The sequence below is a fragment of the Arachis ipaensis genome, chromosome B4, assembly GCF_059453495.1.
Source record: "Arachis ipaensis isolate K30076 ecotype BB chromosome B4, ASM5945349v1, whole genome shotgun sequence".
NCBI classification, from domain to species: Eukaryota; Viridiplantae; Streptophyta; class Magnoliopsida; order Fabales; family Fabaceae; genus Arachis; species Arachis ipaensis.
The window spans coordinates 45,944,284-45,964,205 of record NC_142439.1 but is presented as its reverse complement, the minus strand read 5'-3'; the positions used below and the strand labels follow the sequence as shown (position 1 = coordinate 45,964,205).

Genomic DNA, 19,922 nt, shown 5'->3' with positions numbered 1-19,922 from the left:
TCTTACTTTAGATAAATAATTACTTTTTTTAAATTCCTAAACCCAAAACAGATCTCAATCACAAAATGTCATATTAAATATCTTTCAGCCACATAATTGATTCTCAATCACAACAAACAGTTATTAATCATCTCTATACATTCACAAACTACTAGCACAAGTAAGAAACTCAATTCAACACGCAAACAAATCACAATAAAACAAACCACACAATCACAGAGAAGTAATACAAGCAAACACAACCAAATGCAAATGCACAACCACTATGATGCATGTCTGTCCTAATCAGGCCATGAGCTCACATGTCAGTTTACACCCTGTAGCCTGACATTACCTAAGAACAAGTCCCAGATATGGCTTCCCTTTGTGTCCTTAGTGCATATGTGTCGGTGGTAAGAATACCACTCCTTCATGACTACCGGCAGTCGGTGCAAAGCCCGACCCCATAATATACGCACAAGGAAAAACAGTGATCCTCAGTTCGTGGGCGTCCCCGAGATCAATTCACAAACAAAACAATGATCCTCAGTTCGTAGGTTTCCCCGAGATCAACATACAACAACAAACATGATCCTCAGTTCGTGGGTTATACCCAAGATCAACATATAACAGTTAGTGGGTTATTCCCTTAATCAATGATTATCAATTCGTGGGTTTTCCCGTATTTAAAACAAACAACAATTTATAGGTTTCCCCGAAATCAATGATCATTCTGTTCGTGGGTACTTCCCGAATTTAACCAATTATCAACTCATGGGTTTTTCCCGTAGTTAAACAACTAAAAGTTAGTGGGGGTTTTCCCGCCTTTTATCACTTTTCATTATCCTTTCTAAAACTCAACAATCCATATATCAATTCCCCATTCTCTTTTCCCCTTTAAATTTTTAATAAATTTCCTTAAACCTTTCTTAATTCCTCAGGCATTTATCTATAAAAAATCTTAATCATCAAATCATTTCATAATTTCTACTTTAGCAATATTAACTCGAACCAACTTTAAAACTATTCTCCAGTTTAATTCTCTATCAAAAGACTCAAGAAAATCATATTTCTCTTTACTATCCCAAGTCAAATGTTATAATATAAATTCACATATTTCTAAAAGGTAATCCTTTACTTTAAGGCCAAATCATAATTTTTTTTTCTATATTGAATCAAACTCAAAACATAATTTATTTCTTAAATAACTTAAGTTCGAAACATAGGCCTTTCCTTGGTAAATCGAACTCAAAATATTATAATTCTTTTCTTAACTAAATAAAACTCAAATAATATAAGTTTCCTAGTTCAAATCTTTTAAAATAGCTTCTCAAATAAAACCTCAGATTTTATAAAATTTCGGCAGCACCTCCCCTAAAACTCGGACTTAACCACCTTTACGGGTTCCCTCTATCTTAACATCTCATCAAACATTTCTCAACAATTATCATAGCAGATTCTCAATCAATCGGAAATTTAACAATCCACAATAATTAACAATTCAGCCATAATTCACAACACCCACATAATCCATCAGTCCAACTTCAATTTGATCAATTCATAAATTATTTTAACCAAAGGACTAACAGTTTTTCACTTTCCAAATACCCAAAATACATTATCTCCTAACTTAAACAAAATCTTAGCAATATTGACACCAAAACACATAGAGTATGTAATATTCACAAAATTCCAGTTCTCTTATAACCAACTACTATGTTCACCCAAAAATTCTGCTCCATATAGTTTCCAATTATCACAAGTTATCCTTATACTTTTAGAGTTATTTTATCTCTAAATTCATATTTCATGAAAAGGTCAATTTAATAATCAAACCTCAATCTTTTAACAATTCTCAAACTTAATCCTAATTAATTATGAATCAACATTAACAACTACCAAAACCATTTCCAACCAATCACAAGTCAATTTCACAGCCATTCTGATACATCAGATAACTAAAAACAACAACAAGCACTTACTCTCAATAACCAGAATACAGCCACACAACTCAACTAATTCAGTATAATCACATAGAATCATAATTTTTCAACAATTCCATCAAAATCAGAAAAAATCAATATCAATTACAGCTTCAAACACTCACAATAACAAAACCCAAAGACATTCACAGCCATAACCTGAACAATACTCCAATTGAAGCACTAAAACAACATAAAACTTAATCCAAATTTCACAACCTCAAACCAAACTTATTCCACCAATTAATCTCTCACAACAACAAAACTAGTCACATTCACAGCAATAATCCAAACTCAATTCATCAATTATACATACGACAGCTTTTCAATAATTAACTCAGTATATTTTAATTTAATAAATTACACTAAATTAATCATTATTCACAACCACATCTAATTCCAGTCACAGCTCAGAATAATCACAACAACTAACAAATTTCAAATGCATTTCAAGTCATTCATATAAACTAAATAATTTTTAACCATCATTAACCATTTGCACTTATCCAATTAACTTTATAGGCATTCTACAATTTAAACCGTTAAATTTTTAAAAATAAATCCCCTATCTCAATGTCGAAACTCATGAAAATCGCCAAACACAGCAGCTCCGTTAGCAGTTCCAACACACATTTTGCTTCCTGGGCAGCAACCAAAATGGTTCTAGGCAGCTCCAATATTGTTTCCTAGTGGCGGAGGGCTCCGGTAACTACGAAACCTGAAGCAGAGGCTGAACAGAGCAGCACAGAGTAGTATAGAGTAAGAGCAGCAACAGTTTGGCATCTCCGATCGACGGCAGCAGCATTATTTCTGATCACTCTTTACTCTCGCAGTAGTACCACGGTGGCAACAAAATAGAGAATTCAAGTTCAATGAAGTCGAAAATTGAAATGAGTTCAATAGAATTGGAACTACAGATAGCTTACAATAAAATAACAAAGCAGCAACAATAGGATTTCTGGGCAGCTCCAGTGGCGGTATTGGCTGAGCCAACGTAAACAGTAGCAGAAACAGGGGCTGAGCAAAGGACAATGGTTCCAATCTTCGTGAACTCTCTCTCTCACCGCAGATGGGCTTTCTAACGGCAACGGCTTCTGATCATAGCACGACAACCTGGCGCGGTGAAGATCCTTTCTTCCTCTACTCTGCGTGTATTCTGCGATGTTGGTGACAGTAGCATCCAGCGAACCCTCCTCCTCCAGCGGCGGCTCCTTCAACGGCACCAAGGCACGATGGCGACGGGAGGCAAGGCGACGCCTTCTTCCTCCCGCTCTTGGCTCGGGCTCGTCTCCCTCCTCTGGTTCCTTCCACGACGGCATGGCTTCGATGGCGTGGCTTCGACGGCGATGTGCTCCACAGCTCCACGAACAGTTGACAAGAGGCGCTGCAGTGCAGGCAAGGCTGGACGACGCTGGCGATGGTGGCGTGGGATCCTTGCGTGCGACAGTCCGACGGTCACGGTGGCGGTGGGGCAGCAGCTCTTCCCTCTCTCTTTCCTCTCTGTTTCGCTGCTATGTGTGAATGTTACATTAAAGGAAGGTGATGGTGAGGCTACGACTGTGTAGGGTTAGGAATTGAGGAAATTAGGGTTCTGAATTAATTTTGGGAATTAGGGTTAGAACTTAAGATTTTATAAAGGAATATGGATAGATTTGAATAGATATTTTGATAAAATTGGAGGGTAGAGTAATTTTAATACCAAATATACTCTCTTAAAAATATCTAAGAATATTGTTTATCAACATATTTCTAAGTTCAATTAATTATTTCTAGTTTAAATTATAAAATAAGCATATTAATCTTATTTTTATAAAATATAGTTTAAAATCAATATTAATTATTCAAATTAAATGATATAACTTTTTGTTATTTTTCTATTATCAAAACTCTAATTTCAATTTGTGTAGAATAACTAATTATAATAAAAATTGTACTTGAACATTAATTAACTTAAACTTAAAGTATTTATAAAAATCAAACTAATCATTTCTAATAAATTAATCTCTAAGAGTACAATTAATAAAATAGAACATAATTCATTCTTAATAAAAATTACTTAAATTGAATGGTACAATTCTTTCTTATTTTTCAATTACTAAAATTATAATTTCAATCATATCAAATATCCAATAAAGATTATATAAAAATTCTAATTAGTTTAAACTTTAATTATTATGAAACTCTATTTAATTACCTTTAGTAAAATAATTTTCTTAAAATAAAATTATCATCAAATAAAATAAATCTCAAATAACTAATTATTTAATTTTCATAAACTAGGGTTGTTACATACTTCAATCATAGAAGTACACAATGAGCTTGGTTCCTCATAATTGTCAATATATGGTTTGTTGACAAGGATGGTGATCTCAATTCCTATGCTTAGCCAAGAGTTGTTTGCCTTTCTTTATTGGTTCTTGTCATTTACTTTCTTGTTATTTACTTTTCTTGTTAACTACAAATCAAACCTCTTGTTCTTCATAGCCAATAATTGAGCATTTCATTGTAATTCCTTGTGAGACGACCCGAGGTTTAAATACTTCGGTTAATTCTTATTGGGGTTTGTACTTGTGACAACCAATATTTTTGCATGTGAGGATTCTTTGTTGGTTTAGAACTATACTTGCAACGAGACTTCAATAGTGAAACTCTAAACCGTACAAAAATCTGAGCATCAAGCTTCTCATGCAGTAGTGCTGCACCCTTTTTCTCTCTTGAAACCATTATTATTGTTATTATTATTATTATTTTTATTATTATTATTATTATTATTATTATTATTTTTATTATTATTATTATTATTATTATTATTGTTTTGGCTCTCTTTTTATAAGATTTGTTATATGTTGAATGCATGTTTGCCTCTATTTAATTGTGTCCAAATTTAACTTGCAGAATCTTTGTAAGAGGAATCAAGAAATTCGACAAAAATAAATAATTCCTCATACTTCAGGTGCTAAATCAATTGCAAGAAGAAGAGCTAAATTGGTAATCAATTAATGCATGCCCCTTGCTGTTAATGTTATTCATGGTAGCATTGTTAAGATGCAGGATTTGGACATAATTATATTTTTCTACATAATTATATATACATGATTGAGGCTGCTAACTTTTTATTGAGTCTTTGTACTTTTCTTGAATTTTAGACGGAAGAGGCAGGAAAAGAAGTTAGTAGCGTTCAAATGTGGGACATCACTCACAAGAAAATAGATGGAAGTTATGTTAATAAAAAGGCTAAAGAAATAGCAGTTAGACTAAAGTGCAATAAGTAACTTGTTTGTATTTCTTTTTCTTTCTTTTTTATAAGATAATACTATTTTTTATTCTTTCTCTTTCTTTTTATATATGTAGGAGAAGATTGAAGCACATAGCAGCCAACAAGCGATGGAATCAACTGTTAATTCTCCTCTTGATGCTCTTGGAGTGGTTCTTGGGAAAGAGCACCATGGTCGTGTTCGAGGTTTAGGCATGGGAGCTGTTCCAACAGTTGCTTTAAAGAACAACACTACAAGGATTAGTCGGATGAATTTAGGTTCTTTAAATGATGCTGGCACATCATCTACTTATGGTCCAAATGTGCAAGAAGAGTTGGATACCATTAAAGCGCAACTGCAAGCACTAGTCTCTTATATTGCTTCTACGGAAGGATGTAAAATTCCAATACAATTGGCTGGAATGTTCCCTACTCAATAAGTTTCACAGGTACAAATACAATTATCCTTTTTTTTTCCTTTTCTTTATCTCCTTCAGTTTTTTTCTTAGGTTCATAGTAAGGAAATCCTTCCTCAATTTATTAATGGAATGTTGTTTGATTAGGAAGTTATAATCCTATAGCTACCAAGCCTTGTTTAATTAGTACATAGTGTCCAAAAATCATGCAAACCATCAACCTCTAAAACCTTTCTTATTAATTCTGATTAAAGATTTTCTTATCTTCCCTCTGCTTCTTAGTTCTTTCTATTGATTAGATAATGTTGTAGTACACTAGTACAATAATGAAATATTGTGCTGAGCGCTTCCATATTAGCTCAATTAATTCATAAATAATTGAAGAAAAAAGGAAATAGAATGGACCTTTTTAGTTTGTGGCTGTGAGAAATCCTTTGATAGATTAGTTCTGTTGTTAATAAATTCTGTTTTTAATAAGAAAATTTTCAATAGCATTAGTGGTAGGTGGAATGGTAGTGAACTTTATAGGAAGAAATGAAATTCTATATTAAAATATATATCAATATATGCCTTTTTCTTGTATTTCTTGTGCTCATAATAATTATATTTTTGTTGTAGGGATTGGATCAAGAGAGTGAGATTCCATCACCAAAAGAGTTAAGAAGTAGGTCTTCTGGAGCAAGCAACAAGGAAGCATGACCTTGCATGATAAAGATTTTATGTATTAAGGATTATATGTTAAGACGTATCATTGAAAAATGTTACTTTGATACTTTGTTTTTTGATTATGACATTTCAATTATGACTTAGATTATGACTTTTGGATCATGTATGAATTAAAAATCATCTTATGATATTTGATTTATGGCTATGCCTTTTGGTTATTACGAGACTTTTAAGTGAGTTTCGAAAATATCACTTTAAATTGGTGATTTCAATCTTATTTTAAAAAGCATAAAATTGTCATCATAATTAGGTACAAACGGTGATTAGAAACCCCCATTTTAAATGAAAATGATGCCATTATACGCTGGTAAAAACGGCGGTTAAAAACTGCCATTTTAAACACAACAGATGCCATTATTTCCTAGTTAAAAATGGTAAAATAGCGGTTATAATGGTAAAACGACGGTTAGAAATTGCCATTTTAAACAGAAATGATATCACTACATCATGGTAAAAACGGCGGTTATAGCCGCCATTTTAAACAATTCAAAAATCGCCATTTTACCCGGAAATAATGGCGGTTATAAATAGTCATTTTAACCGTCAAAAAATGGTCGTATGATGCCGGAAATAATGGCCGTATAAAAACCACCGTAATAACCAGAATGGGGCCCAGAATACCGGCATTTCTTGGAGGCGCCGTTTTTGGTAATAATGGCGGTTGGAACCGCCGTAATTTCAAAAAAAAAACATCATTTTAACCCTTTTTTTTTAGTGCTTGGACCTTTTCTTTTGATTTTTCTTTTCCTTTCAATTCTTTTTTGCTGTTTATTTTGCTTCAAGAATCAATATTTTTCTTAATTGAGGGAATCAATAATACTTCTCTAAGTTTCTGTTCCTCAAGAACCAATATCCTTAACTCCAAAATCAAATATGCACAGTTAATTCATACATTCAGAATTAAAGATAGTGCCATCACATCAAAGTAACTAAAATACTATATATATATATATATATATATATATATATATATATATATATATATATATATAACTCAAAATCTCGCATTTTATTATTTCTTTTCTTTTTAATATTTTATTTAAGCTTAGTGAGCAATACACGAGACATCTTCAAAAGGCAGACATAAAGTACTGAAATAACAACTTAACTCGAAAGCAAGGAAATCCTACTTGTGATCCTATAATGCATAATAGAAAACATGAAATAGAATAAAATACTAGAGAATAAAATAATATAAGGGAAAGGAAAGTAAAACTCAACCACCTCAGTCATAGTGGTTGCTGCTCCCTTTGGGATGTCCCTTCTGGTGCTTTAGTTCCTCTAGCTCACGCCCATGTTTCTGTTGTTCCTCTGACAGCTTGTGGAGCATGGTGGACTGGCTCTTGTGCTCCTGTTTCAGCTGATCCATAGTGGATATCAACTGTCTGATGGATACTGCCAGCTGAGTCTAGTACTCGCACTGAGGGAGATTCTGTCCTTGAGGCCATTTGGCTGCTTCTTCTGAGGAGGGGGAACCGGCTTCTGAAATGGTTCTTGCCTAAGTTCCTGAGTGTACTCCATGCTCTTCTTAGTGATTGGGGTGTCCACTGCAATAAGGATATCTATATCAATCTACACATTGGCCACCTCACATAAGCGGGAGATGAGGTAAGGGAAGGCTAATCTGGAGAGTGTTGAGGTCTTTATTGTGATGTTGTATGTCTCTAGAGGTATCACTTGATGAACTTCCACCTCATTGCCAAGCATAATACAGTGGATCATTACAGCTCGCCTCACAGTGACCTCGGATCGGTTACTAGTAGGGAGGATGGAGCGTTGAATAAACTCCAGCCATCCTCTAGCAACTAGCTTTATATCATTCCTCCTCAGTTGGTATGACCAGCCCTTGGCATCCTTCTTCCACTGTGTTCTGGGTAATCATATATTCGTGAGGACTTGATCCAGCCTCTGATCATCCATGACTTTCCTATCATAGGAGTGAGGGTCATCTATGGATAGGGGCAGCTAAAGTATCTCCCTCACTCTTCCCATTCCAAACTTCAGGATCTTCCCTAAACTCGGGGTGCTCATTCTTGTGCTTGTCCATCAGCCACAGATTTGTATAGAACTCTCTGACCTTCAGAACTCCGACTTCAGTTACAGGGTTAGCCAGAACTTCCCAACCCCTACTTCTAATCTGTTCCTGAATTTCAGGATACTTATCAGCTTTCAATTCAAACTTCACCTCCGGTATCACCTTTTTTTTCTCACAATCTTGTAGTAGTGCTCCTCATAAAGCTTAGTGTAGAACTGGTGGAGCTCATGTGGGATTGTGGAGGGAGCTTTTTCCTTCCTTTTCTTTGAAGAGTATTCTCCAACTTTGGGTCCCATAGAGAGTGTGAGGAGAGTGATCTGAAAAGCAGAGCACCCCAACACCAAACTTAAAACTTTTGCACGTCCTCGAGCAAAGAGAAGAGATGATAGAAAGATAGAATGGGAGATGAAAGGGAGAATGAGTAGTAGAATGAAGGGGTGAAGAGAGGTGAGAATTGAAGTGATATTTATAGGGGTCCGAAAAGTGATTTCGGTCATGAGGGGGTGGCAGAAGAAAAAATAGAGTGAATTTTTTATTAATGGTGAGATGATATGACAAGATATGAGTAGAATATGTGGAGATATGGCATGAAAATAATAGAGATGTAGAAAGAGTTTGATGGATGAGAATGAGTAGTGGAAGAGGAGTGAGGGGATAAAATAAAAAAGATGTGATATGAAAAGATATGTGCAAATTTTAAGAGATTTGGTAGGAATGTAACCCCTTGGTTGTGCTAAATGCCCTCCTTGGCGTTTAGCGTCTAAGGGGGGATGTCTCTGCCCCCTTGCTAGCATGAAACGCCACTGCTGGTGTTAAACGCTGATAATGAGAATTTATTGTGTTTCTCTAGAATTTCTCTTATAGAAATAAGAATTTCATTGTAAGCATAGCTCCAAACAAACAAATAATTCTCACATAAAAAAAAATTGAGTTGTCACAAGTACAAACCCCAATAAGTATTAACCGAAGTATTTAAACCTCGGGTCGTCTCACAAGGAATTGCAATGAAGTACTCAATTATTGGCTATGAAGATGCAAGGGGTTTGATTTTATAATTGGCAAGAAAAGTAAACAACAAGAAAGTAAATGATAAGGACAAATAAAATAAATGGGAAAGAACTCTTGGCTAGACATAGGTAATTGAGATCACCATCCTTGTCTACAAACCATGTATTGACAATTATTAGGAATCAAGCTCATTAAGTCTACTTCCAAAGGCCTTAAGTACGTAATATCTACTCCTAGGCTTGAAGTACGTCAAATGGCTTGATCAACATCAATCCATGAGTCCTAACCTAGCTACTAATTAACTTAGTAGTAGGCTAGAGTCAATGGTTATCAAATTGACCACTAAGGGTTCTCAAATCACCAATTCATTGAGACCCAATGACTCAAGGTCACCCAATCCCCTTAACCTAGGCCAAGAGTAAAGAAAACTACTCAAAAACTAGTGTACACATTTTATCAAACACCTAGAGTGCAATAAAAGTAAACATCACAAAATGCTAGAATTAATAAAATCCATGACTACCACAAGCATGAAATCAACAATAGCAATTAAGATGAACATAAAAAGGACATAGAAACATAAAATTTCATTAGAAGAAATCAAGATCCATAATGGTTCATCATCATAAAAGAGAGCAAAATAAGGAATTAACAAGAGCAACTAAGAAGATTAAGACAATAGAACACTAAAATATAAAGAGAATTGAAATCAAATTAAGAATTGAAAAAGAAAATTGAGAGAGATTAACCTAACTTTACCCTAATTTCTATCCTAAATCTAGAGAGGAGAGAGCTTCTCTCTCTAGAATTCTACCCTAAAACATGATGAAAATAAACTATGACTCCTTGGTTCATTCCCTCTTCAATCTTTGGGTTTAATAGCATTAGAAATGAGTTGGATTGGGCCCAAAATGCTTCAGAAATCGCTAGCCACGAGTTAGCTTTAGTGAGTCACATGCATCCTCCCACACGTATGTGTGATGCACGCGTATGCGTCCTTAGAAGCCGGGAAACTATGGCAAATTTTATATCATTTTGAATCTCCAGATGTTAGCTTTCCAACACAACTAGAACCGCCTCATTTGGACCTCTGTAGCTCAAGTTATGATCGATTGAGTGCGAAGAGGCTAGGATTGACAGCTTTGCGATTCCTTCATATCTTCATGAGTTCTCCCGCTTTGCATGCTTTTCCTTCATTCCTTCAATCCAATCTTTGCCTTCTAAACCTGAAATCACTTAACAAATATATCAAGGCATCGAATGGAATTAAAATGAATTAAATTTAGCTATTTTAAGGCCTAAAAAGCATGTTTTCACACTTAAGCACCAATTTAGGGAGAATTACAAGACCATGCTATTTTATTGAATAAATGTGAGAAAAGTTGATAAAATCCCCAAAATTAAGCACAAGATAAACCACAAAATTGGAATTTATCAAACCTCCCCACACTTAAACCAAGCATGTCCTCATGCTAAGAATAAAGAAGGACAAAAAAGGGGAATGAACATTTATTCAATGCAAATAAACTATATGCACCTATCTATATGAATGCAACTAAATGCAAAATGATTCTACCTACTTGGTTAAAAGTAAATCAATCCCCAAGAACACATATGCATATGTAGGGCTAAGTAGTATGATGATTCATGAATCCTACCAATTTGAATATCAAAATAATGTACAAATAGACTCGCAAGAAGAAAAGCTCATGAAAGCCGGGAACAAGGAATTGAGCATCGAACCCTCACCGGAAGTGTATCCACTCTATTCGCTCAAGTGTATAGGGTCAATCACTCAATTCTCTTCTACTCATGCTTTTCCATGATTTGATTTTCATCTAACAATCAACAATTATTCAATGCATGCATACATTCATCATGAGGACTTATTCATAGGTTGTAATGGGGCTAAGGTAAAGGTAGGGATGCGTATGGTCAAGTGAGCTTGAAATTTGGATCTTTGATCAACTTAAACTTCCTACCTAACCTATGACCACGTATACAATTTGAGTACTAACCTAACTACCTATTCTTCACTTTTTCACATACTCATGCATTCCCTTCAATTCACATTCCATATGCATTTTTAGTATTACTTTGCTTTGGGGCATTTTTGTCCCATTTTTACTGCTTTTTTCTCTCTCTCTCTCTCTCTCTATATATATATATATATATATATATTTTCTATTTTTTTATTTTTATTTTTTTCTTTATTTTGTAAATTTTTTTTCTTTTTGCAATAAAGTATATACAAGAGTATCAATGCATATGGTTTAAACATAATTAATACATGAGTATGTACCCAATTCCCAAAATTTCCAACAAAAATAAAAATTACACTTTTACCTCAACCAATGTCCCAAGTTTCCCATACCCAAATGATAAACACTCTTACTAGCCTAAGCTAATCAAAGATCTAAATTAAGGGACATTTATTGTTTTTTACTTAGGGATAGTGATGTGCTAAAATTAAGAACAAAAGGGATTAATAAGCTCAAATTAGCTAACAATGGTTGCTGAAAGGTAGGCTATTTGGGTAAGTGAGCTATTTGAAATGATGGCCTCAATCATATAAATACATGTATACATGGAATAATGGACATATAGACTCAAACAAATCAAAGATTGCAATCATAGAAAGAGAACAATGCACACAAGAATGAAAATAAGTGGTTGTAAGATGTAACCACACAATTGGCTCAAAGGTCACATGCTTGTGTTCTTAACTCAACAACCAGTTCCAAAATAAATTCTTCAAGCAAGTTCAACAAGAAAAATTTTTCAAATTGGTAGGGTGCCCTAAAAACAGTTTCTTGAAAAAGAAATCATCACCCTAACCAAGTGGTCCTAACATAAAAAGAAATGATAGAATATATACAAATTATAACTAACATGCAACCTATCATGCAATGCAACAACTAACTAGCAAAGGAAATTAAGAATTGGTGATGAAAGAAAGAAATTGTTACCCATGGAGATCGGTCGGACGACCTCTCCACACTTAAAAATTTGCACCATCCTCGGTGCATGCAAAGAAGAGCAAGGTGGACGGGTTGCTATAACTTGTTGAGCTTCTTCAAAAGGTTGTGCAGATGACTTGTTTGTTGCCCCATTTAAAAGCTTTTCCTTTCCTTCTTTTGGTGGCCAACCTCAAAGGAGAGAAAAAGAAAGAAAATTAAGCCTACAACAAAGATATTAAAGCAAATAGAACATAGGCAGGGGCTAATGCCAAATAAAATTAGGGTTCTCACTACATGTTAGCTACGCATGTGAGTGAGAAAGCAATATAGGCAAAGGGCATATTAACTAACACTTGATGCAAGAACAAAGTTAAAGCATGAGTGAATGACATGAAGAGCACACTCGAAAGCATCAAGTTCAAACACAAAAGAGTGGGTCATGAGAGACATTAAAAGTTTATGTCAATGCAAAAAGGACACAAGAGTTATCAAAGATTAAGCATTAACCTAAAAATTTCATCACCCAACAATATTCAACAAGTCAAAAAGCACCAAAATAATGCAAGAAAGTCTTAACAATTGAATATAAGAATCCAACATCATTATTAAAATAAGAACTTAGAAAAGAAAACAAGAACAAGTTATGAAAACAAAATTAAGATGCAATGAATGACAATATGCAAATGCAACATATGAAAGAAAATGAAAATTAAAAAAAAATGAGAAGTGGGAAATTGAAAATAGAGGAAGAGAGAAAGCAAGAAAGGAATAAGAAAGAAGAAAGAAAGAAGAAAGAAAAGAGGAGAAGAATGGAATAGAAAACAGGGCAGAAACAGGGGAAAACAGAGCGCAGAAGGCGACGCGTAAGCGTCACCCATGCGTGCGCGTGGGTGGCAGGGTTGACAAGCGACGCGTAAGCGTCGTGCACGCGTATGCATATATGGAGAGAGTGCGAATCGATGCGTCCGCGTGATGCACGCGTACGGGTGGGATGAGAATTGTGCCTGAGGCACAATTCTGGCACTAAGTTGGCATAACTCTCGAGAAAAAGCATGGGTGCTGCACTGACCCATCAATGCGTACACGTGATGTACGCGTACGCGTGCCTACCCCCCTTTTTTTAAAAAAACATGGAATCATTAACAGGGCACTCTCCTATTCTACAAGCATTCTAAAACAATCAAAATTAAAATTCAACAACAAATCTTTTTTTTTTTGCTTTTGAAAAATTTTCAAATACACTACAAACAAAACTTACACTCCAAGCAAAATACTATTCAACAACAACCATTCTAAACAAATCATGAACCTAATAAGCAATCTATCAATCAAAACAAAATGTATAAGACTATAGAAAATAAGGAAAACTACCTACAATGGCAACTCAATTCATTCATTGATTATATATACAAGAGAATGGAAAGAGTTTACCATGGTGGGGTGCCTCCCACCTAGCACTTTTATTTAAAGTCCTTAAGTTGGACATTTGGGAGGCTCCTTGTCAAGGTGGTTTATGCTTGAACTCATCTTGGAACTCCTACCAATGCTTGGTTGTCCATTGTGCTCCAAGATTTCCAATGAGTTTTACCAAGTCTTGATGGAGTCCTTCACAGGCTAAGCACTCCCAAAATTAATCCTCAAACATACCCGGATCCCAAATCTTATTTCCACACCCATCTTCAAGTTGATCAAGACAATTCCATTTGGGTGGCAAGTGATCCGAATTCTCATGTGAACACCAAAGCATTCTCTTAGACCCTTTTAGTTGAGAATTATACCAACCATTGCACTTAGAATTTAAATTTCTAACCATAAATAACCTTGTTTGGCATTTCCACCCACTAATCAATTTCCTTTTGCTCTTAACCCCACAAAGAGTTCTAAGTTGCCCATCATTTTCAATCAAACCATATTCAAGTGGGAAAGTGAAGATTGGAGACACTACAAGAAAAACACCCATTCTGGTACACTTGAAAAGTGTAGCCAAAAGTGAAAAAATGATGCCTTAGGCTACGGCTACGCTTTCTGGGCTACGACTACGCTTTCTGAGGTGATTTCTATTCGGCCGTTGCCTATTCTCAAAGGGTACACTTTTCTGCACCAAGGGCTACGCTTTTGGTGTTTGGGAATAGGGTGCGCTTTTCAAGCGATGCTGTCTAGGACCAAAGGCTACACTTTTCAGCTTCCATTTTTGCCAGAATAGGCTACGCTTTTCAACGCTACTGCATCACCTATAAAGCGTAGTCACATTGTATACTATAGCTACTCTATATAAGTGTAGCCTTAGGTCCCTCATTATTTTTTTTTGTTTTCTATATATATATATATATATAATATTCTAATAATCTTTTTTTCTAAAACCTAATATTTAGTGAAATGATTATATATATAATCTTGTATTTTTAATTAAATTAGTAAAAAATTATAAAATAAAAATAAGTACATAATAATACCATACAATATTCTTTAAATAATAAAAATTATCCTTAAACAATATATTTATAATGAACTAAAAATATTAGAATAATCATAATTGAGTATTCATACATCTCACACTAAATTAAACATGTCCATATCAAAATATACACTAGACCACTTAGAATTTATTACTAATAAACTACTCAAAAATAAAATATTGCATACTACATAATTATCTTCTAATAAAAGCCATAAATCTTTTGATAGTAGAGAAAAAATTGTTGACATCAAATAGAACATCTAGCATGACCAAATTGAACATATATTGAAGCAAATTCTTGGGTTCTCCCATTGAGCGCAACTGATTCCAGCGTCCCCTATTCATAAAGGCCCGTTCTCATTCCTTTGCCTCGAAAATCTGAGAAGCCATTAGCACAAGTGATATTCAGAAACAAAACATATAATTTTTATTCATAATGATATCAAAATCTAATACTTAAATACGTAAACACTCAAATTAAAAAACTAATTATTGAATAATAGATAATTAGAAAATTGAATAAAAGTTCATGAATCAGAACTATCTAATAAATAAAAGTGTACATCAGTTGAATAAAACTCTTAACAATGTAATAACTCTTCCTTTGTGATAGCAAGTTAATCTCTTAAAAAAATATCTTTATTCTGCTTTTGTTTTACCCTTTTGCCCTTGAGATCCCTTGAAAAATGGATAACTTGTGAAGGTATAAAAGTAATAAACTTCTCTATCTAATGTAAGTATTTCAGCAGCCCTGGAACTAGAATCTCATAAACATGAGAGTAGCCAATATGAAAGGAATCTATTTCAGCTAAATGTAAATAGTCGCTGAGAGAATACCAAACTCGTTTAGTAGCTAGCCACCTGGCATGTTTGAGGATATTTACATAGAAAACAAAGTATAACAGTACAATGACATTAACTGAGAAAACAAACCTTTCGCACAACAATGAAATCAGCCTTTGAAAAGCTCAACTCCTTTTCTGATTAGCACTAAAAGAATGCATTGCCTTCAAGATTATTAAATGTTAGTGACATCAAAGTAATCCTCAAGAATCAAATTGATACTTCAAAAACAAAATAAAAAAATAAAAATTCAAGAACCACAATGGGGATTTACTCATTGTTTTGTGATATCACATGCCACAAATTTTTATCAATGCTCAATAGTTCTAGTTTCTATTTCAGTAATGTAATAAGTAAGCCAGATTTTCATGGTAATGTTTGATTTCCATGATTGAAGTAATTAATCAGTTTTCAATATGTTAAATAATTAGAAACAAGGAAATGATATAAAGAGAAATGATAGGAATAAAAGTCAGAATAAGCAACCCCCACCCCCAAAAAGTCTCAGAATCAAAAACACCAGAAAAGATGAAGTTCAAACATGTTCTACTTATTCCATTTCCAGCACAAGGGCATGTGAACCCTCTAATGCACTTGTCTCATAAATTAGCACAACATGGCTGCAAAGTTATGTTGCAAGGAAAATATGCAAGAGCTCATTGATGATGGAATCATGGATACCAATGGTAATAGTTATAATTTTCACTCTTTACTCAACTTTACTATTTCGGATAAATCGCAAAAACTACTCATGCTAAATTTCATAGAACTACAGAACATTGAGAACAAAATTGGAAATAAAACTGATTTTAGTTTAAACCATGTTGTAGATGTACAAATTAACATGTCTCTAAAATGAATCAAGCAAGAATATATTATTATTTTCCTAGTTATTCACTTTTTTATAATAGATGATGATACAAAACAGCAGCATTAATGCATAAAATTTTAGTAAAAGAAGAAGTATAAAAAGGTATTCACAAACACCATTGCAAAGTGAAAACTAACAAGCGATGATACATCTTTATTATTACTAGCTATAGTAAATAACACACATAATAAAGTAGAAGAAGGAGTTTTTGCAACCTTGGATTAATTTCATTATTAACAGCACTACTAGGATGTGGAGGTGGAGATCATGGAAGTGGAACTCCTCCTCCTACTCCTCTTTTTCTTCCAGCATAATAATAAATTGCTCCTTTTGTATATGCTCCCTTAAAACCTGCATGTGTTTTTATGTATGCGTACCAAATTGGTCGATTAATAAATTCGTCTATATTGCTTAAATTAAAGATAGCTAATATATACAGAAGAATATATATCATACCCACAAATAGTAAAAGCCTTCTAATGGGTCCTTTCACTACCTGAAAAATTAAAGCATTATTTCTTACAACATAAATTAGAACTTATTAGAACACAAATTAAACATGGGATGGATGACATGATATACAAACCATATTGAAGGAGCTGAGTACTCTATCTTACCTTTGATTGGTTGGACCTCTCGAGCTACAGGAAGGCCATGCAAGCCAAAACTAACAATGCAATAAAAATCCCCTTCATGCTGTGATTATTGAAAGGTATCAAGAAAAATTGAACACTTGTTTACAATCTATTTAAATCTAAAGAGACAAGAAAAATTGGTTGAACAGATCTTGCAAAAATTTCGTTAAATCTAACGTATTTTTGAAATGTTTTAGTACTATCACAGTATCCTTATCCTCCACAGGTACTCTAATTTGCTTTCTCAGGTCCTGACATATTCTTCTTTTATCATAAACTCCTACCACTGTTAAGCTAGTAAAAAGAATATAAAGTACAAGCATTCATATTTTCATCTGTTTTGTCTATTAATAATTAATGTCTCACAGTTCTTACTATACATATCAAGGGGAAGGAACGATTTGATATTAGGGACAAGCACAAGAATTAACCTATGAGATCGCAGGAGAGTTAGGATAGTAAAGTTAGCATCTGTAAGGAGGATGTTCCCCTGGGCATAAAGTTCCAATATAACATAGTTTGCATTCTCCCCCAATCCAAATTGAAAGAGAATAATCTGACACAGTTTAAAGAAAACAAAAATCAAAACATAAAATAAATTTCTATAGATTAATAGGAGAACAAAAAAGGTAGGGGTAATACCCTATCATAGCCAAGCTACCTAACATCTTCAGGCCTCCTAGAACGAATATGCTTCCTCAATTTGAGAGTAAAACCAGAAGGAGTATTGCTCTTGTCACTATAATAATCATGATTAAACAACCAATTAAATTAAGATCATTGAATGCTCTATTATTAAAATTGAAACTATAATAAATAAATTAGAATATAATGATGTGAAGATTGAAGGATTACCACATGTACACAGTGGTGTGCAATCTGACGCCACTTTCCATGAGAAGGAGGACCTTTTCGCTTTCGCCGGATTTCGAAACTCCGCTACTGTTCATCAGCTTGAAGACATACATCTGCATAATAAGATTGAGATCAAAATCAAAATTAAAATAATTAGTAAGGATTTAATTTTGATTAAAGATTAGAAAAAAAAAAGAATATGAGAATAGAGAAGTGTTTTTCCTACCTTGGGAGTGAGGTCGTAGACATTGGAGCAACACATTCCGATCAAGCGACAAAGGCACTTAACCTCCACCGCCACATCAGCAGTGTTCATCTGCACCTTCACCATGTTTGTGTTATATGGCTTTAGTGTTCGGTGGATGGCGATGGCAGCGTTGCGACGGTGACCCCCTCTCACTCTCTGTTCTCTCGCTTGCGCTCTCATTTCTGTATTCCTCCTCTCCTCCCTCTAGTTCACTCATTCTCTCGGATCTGGGTGTGTGCATGAAAGGGTGCTTGGCGAAGGTGAGTTAGGGTTAGGGTTTTGAACAATTAATTAGAAGGTGATTTGCAAAGGTGAAGGGGTGAAATTTTTCTCTGATCTGACGGCGAAAGTAGGGTGTTCGAATGTGAATATGACTTAGTGATAAGGAGAAAAAAATTACTAAGTGTTTTGGGTGTATTTGGCTCTAGATACATTAGGTATCATTTTTAAAACGCCCAAAACTCAACAAATAGGCTACCCTCTAAGAGCGTCTTCTTTGATACGAAAAGTGAACCTATAGATATCAACCTACGGCTACGCTTTATAAGTGATTTCTATAATACCTAAGGCTACACTTTTTAAATGATGCCACAATTGTGTATCTTTTTCTCCTATAAAAAGGCAACACGGAGAAAAGCATAGCCTATTCATAGAATAGGCTACGCTTTTCAAATGTAGCTTAAATAAAGTGTGGCTAAATGGGTATTTTTCTTGTAGTGAGATAAGAACTTTACCCACTTGAATGTTATATTGGATGGTGAATTAGGAAGGGGTGTTTCCAACAATCTTGCAAGTTCTACTCCCTTATGCTCTTCTTTGAGTACCTCTACCTTTTGACAACTTCCCTCAACTTCTCCTTGCTTGTCAACTTCTTCCATTTCCTTATCATCATCAATCAAATCAAATTTGGAAGGTTGTGTGAAATCCACTTCAACATCAACTTCACGTCTATTAGGAGAATCTTTAACAAGGTTATCAATGTCACTTGGTGTGGAGTTGTCTTCAATTATGGAACTTGTCTCTTGCCCAACTTTTTCCAAACCTTCCTCTTGGTAGCTTCCTTCCAATTCAATCTCTTCTTCATTGCTTACCAAGGGTATGAGAGGCGAGGTGTCTTCTTTCATTACCTCAATTTCATGTCCAATGGGACAAGATTCAATTGTACACAAGAATTCATCAATGATTGAATCCACCTCTCGATCAACCTCTTCAAAATCTTCAACCATGATATGCATTGGAGGTTGCGCACCCTCCTCAACATCAATATTAAGCTTCTTGAAAGAGGGCTCTCTAATGCTACATTCCCATGGACTTCCAACATCTCCTAGGTTTTCAACCACTTCTTCCTTTTCAATCATCTCTACCTCCCCCTCTTGTTGCACTCCTTGCTTCAAGTTCTCTTCTTCACCTTGAAGCGCCAAACTCACTCCCTCACTATGCTCATTGATTGCTTATCTACATTCAACAATGGGAGTGCCTTGATCGCATAGACTTAGGTAGGAGGAGACCATATTGTGAACGACTTCCGCCACAATAACCATCTTGGCTTTTAACTCCTTAAATATTTTTTCCATCTCCTCTTGTTACCTTAGGATACGAGATCTAAAATCTCCTTGCTCTAGCATGAGGGCATGGAGAGACTCATCCATTAGAG

At 34.6% G+C, this 19,922-nt stretch overlaps 1 protein-coding gene across 2 annotated transcripts; it reads right to left on the bottom strand.

Annotated features, from left to right (window-relative positions):
• Window positions 1–15,749: 15,749 nt before the first annotated feature.
• On the bottom strand, window positions 15,750–18,651 carry LOC148567411 (uncharacterized). Of its 2 annotated transcripts, none has more exons than XM_088485836.1 (8): window positions 18,248–18,651; window positions 18,022–18,134; window positions 17,809–17,905; window positions 17,598–17,722; window positions 17,149–17,227; window positions 16,988–17,027; window positions 16,747–16,882; window positions 15,750–15,824 (listed from the first exon to the last, which is right to left on the bottom strand). In XM_088485836.1, the coding sequence occupies exons 1-3, from the start codon at window positions 18,446–18,448 to the stop codon at window positions 17,824–17,826; spliced, it is 396 nt and encodes a 131-aa protein (XP_088341962.1). In that variant the 5' UTR covers window positions 18,449–18,651; the 3' UTR covers window positions 15,750–15,824; window positions 16,747–16,882; window positions 16,988–17,027; window positions 17,149–17,227; window positions 17,598–17,722; window positions 17,809–17,823. The 2 variants fall into 2 exon arrangements, with proteins under 2 accessions (XP_088341962.1, XP_088341963.1); XM_088485837.1 differs by having other exon boundaries at window positions 17,149–17,198.
• Window positions 18,652–19,922: the final 1,271 nt, after the last annotated feature.